This window comes from Terrapene carolina, unplaced genomic scaffold, assembly GCF_002925995.2.
Source record: "Terrapene carolina triunguis isolate 2854851 unplaced genomic scaffold, T_m_triunguis-2.0 Scaffold612, whole genome shotgun sequence".
Lineage (NCBI taxonomy): Eukaryota > Metazoa > Chordata > Testudines > Emydidae > Terrapene > Terrapene triunguis.
The window spans coordinates 1,886,815-1,889,404 of NW_020664963.1; the positions used below are offsets into that span (position 1 = coordinate 1,886,815).

Below are 2,590 nucleotides of genomic sequence, written 5' to 3' on the forward strand. Positions count from 1 at the left end.
ACTCTTTCTGGCCCTGTCATCTTTCAATGAGATATTATACTACACTCATAACGTCACAAGGGCTTCTTCCACTTCCCCCCTTTTTTCAAAAATTTCCCACCTGCGCTGCTGATTGGTTGTCCTGATTCACGCTGCACATGTGCAGCGAGGAAGAGGCTGGGTGCAAACTGCACACAGCCCCGGCCAGCCTGCCTGCGGGTAGGGACAGCGGAGTCAGAGCACAGCACAAGCGGAACGGGCCGGGGCCCCGCAGGCCGGTGGTGCCCCAAATTTTTGGGTGCCCTAGGCAGCCGCGTATGGTGCATATGCCCAAGGACGGCCCTGCACGTCCCAGGGCATCGTGAGGGGCAGCGACCTAGCCAGGGGAGGCGCAGGCCTGGCCGTGCCCAGCAGAACTAGTAGGAGCTGGGTCCTGCCCCCCCAGTGCCACCTGATCCCCAGGGCCTGAGAATAGGGTGAGGGCTGGAGGGGACATGGGGCATCTCTCCTGGGTGTGTCCTGCCCCTGCAGTGTGTGTGTGAGAGAGAGAGAGTCGGAGCCAGAGTGTCTGTGGCAGTATGTCTGTGCAGTGTGTATGTGAGTGTGTGAGCATTGTGCATGAGTGTAGGAGCAGTGGACACTTGTGTGAATGCATCTGTGTGCGGAGTGCTTCAGGTGTGTGTGTGTCCCTCTGGGCCCGGAGGTGCATTTGTCCCTGTGTCTGGGTGATCTGGGGCCATCTGATCCCCTGATGTGTCCTGTTGAAGGAGGGGAAGCCGGGCTGGCTGGGCTAAGTGGGATCCGGGACAGGCCAGGCTGCTGGGCCCAGGGGGATCCGGGGCAGGCCAGGCTGCTGGGGGTGGAGGGGTTGGGCACCCAGATTTTCACTTGTGTGGATGGGAACTGGGCACCTAGCGTGGGAAATCCCCCTGCAGACCCCAAGCTGTCAGCCTGTGCGATAAGGGGAGACGCTGAATGCCCCTGCGGAGACTCATGGCGGGCGCTGACTAGGAGGGGCAGGGACGGGGCAGGAGAGCTCCCAGCGACTGAGTGCTGCCCAGGAACGAAAGCGGGGAGCAAGGGTCTCCCTGCTCCCAGCCCATGGCCAGCGCCCGGGGCTCTACAGGACTCTGATGAAGCACAAGGGCTACTGCTGCCAGTTACAGGCCATGTGGATCCTGCGAGTCTGGGGTATGCCCCTGTAGACACAGTTCGATGGGCGGAGGGGTCTGCGCACCCGGCAGGTGGTGAGAGGGTAGGCTGCGATGCTGTTGCATTCGTTATATTGGTTGCATCTCCTACCGCTGGGGCAGATGGCCCAGAGATGGCTGGCGAGGGCGTGGATGAAGGTGTGGGTGAGTTTGCAGACACCCATGTTCCGGCTCAGGCGCCACATCATGAGGTCACAGTAGCTCTGGCCGTTAGGAGCGCTGGTCTTGGGGAAATCAATGTGCTCTCTCCCAAAGCGCTGGTAGGTGTCAGGAAGTGGTCTGAACCAGGCCAGGCAGGCGGCCAGCAGGACAAGGGTCAGCAGGAGCATGGAGTGAGGTCCCCTCGGAGCCATTCTGTGTCTGTCACTGTATCCACCTGCAGTGGGGAGAGGGGGGAGATGGATGGAGACAGCGCGGGGTGGGGATCAGCCTCCTCCATGGAACCTCCTGGGCCAAAACCACTCCCCCGGCCAGGCCATTCTACCCCTAAAGCTTCATTAACCCGACTGAGATGAGGGCCCCATTGTTCCAGGTGCTGCACAGACCCTGACCAAGATCAGGGCCCCTGTTGTGCCAGACGCTGCACAGACTCCGACCGAGATCAGGCCCCTTTCTGCTTACAGTGTCCCAGACACAGTGAAATGCAGACAGAGCTCACGCTGCGTGGGAAGCAGGGAAGGAAAGGGTTCTTCTCCCCCCCGTTACACGTGGGGAAATTTAGCAGAGAAAAGTTCCAGTTGGGGTCTTTGGCTCCATCTGGGGTGCCCAACTCCCATGGACAAACCCCAGGGTTTGACCTGCAGAATCCTGGATGGGGGGGCTAGGAAATCCGCATCCTAAGAAACAGGGAAGGAACCCCAGGACTCCTTGACCCCGTGGAGACCTCGCACAGCAAACGCCTAGCACAGCAGCTAACCAGGAACTGGACTGTCAGCGTTACTGCTATGTCTGTAATATGTCCATTGTCCTGACTCCCAGCCCCGCACTAATCACTAGACCCCACTCCTCTGCCAGAGCCTGGGATAGAACCCAGGAGTCCTGACTCCAGATGCGCTCCTCCCCTATGTTCCTTTCACTCTCCTATCAAGATTGTGATCTCAGCTTCCCCAGGGTCAGTCTGGAGTCACCCCTGAGTGCAATGGGGTCACGGCCAGATTCTGCTCCCAGCCACTCTGCATTTTCCCCCTGGCTGGGTCTGTTCTCAGCTTACCCAAGTCCTGGGGCTCCCATCAGATATTAGGGTTACCATACGTCCAGATTTTCCTGGACATGTCCGGCTTTTTGGGACTCAAATCCCCGTCTGGGGGGAAATCCCAAAAAGCCGAACATGTCCGGGAAAATCCGGCGCCGCTGGGTGCTGGGCGGCCGGGGGCCCGGGGCCGGCGGTGCTGGGCGGCCGG

The 2,590-nt window shown here is 60.1% G+C and overlaps 1 protein-coding gene across 1 annotated transcript; it reads right to left on the reverse strand.

Moving 5' to 3' along the window:
* Positions 1-1,126: 1,126 nt before the first annotated feature.
* Positions 1,127-1,543, reverse strand: LOC112108945 (ribonuclease-like). Its single transcript, XM_024203265.1, has one exon. The coding sequence runs from the start codon at positions 1,541-1,543 to the stop codon at positions 1,127-1,129; it is 417 nt and encodes a 138-aa protein (XP_024059033.1).
* Between the last annotated feature and the right edge of the window lie 1,047 nt (positions 1,544-2,590).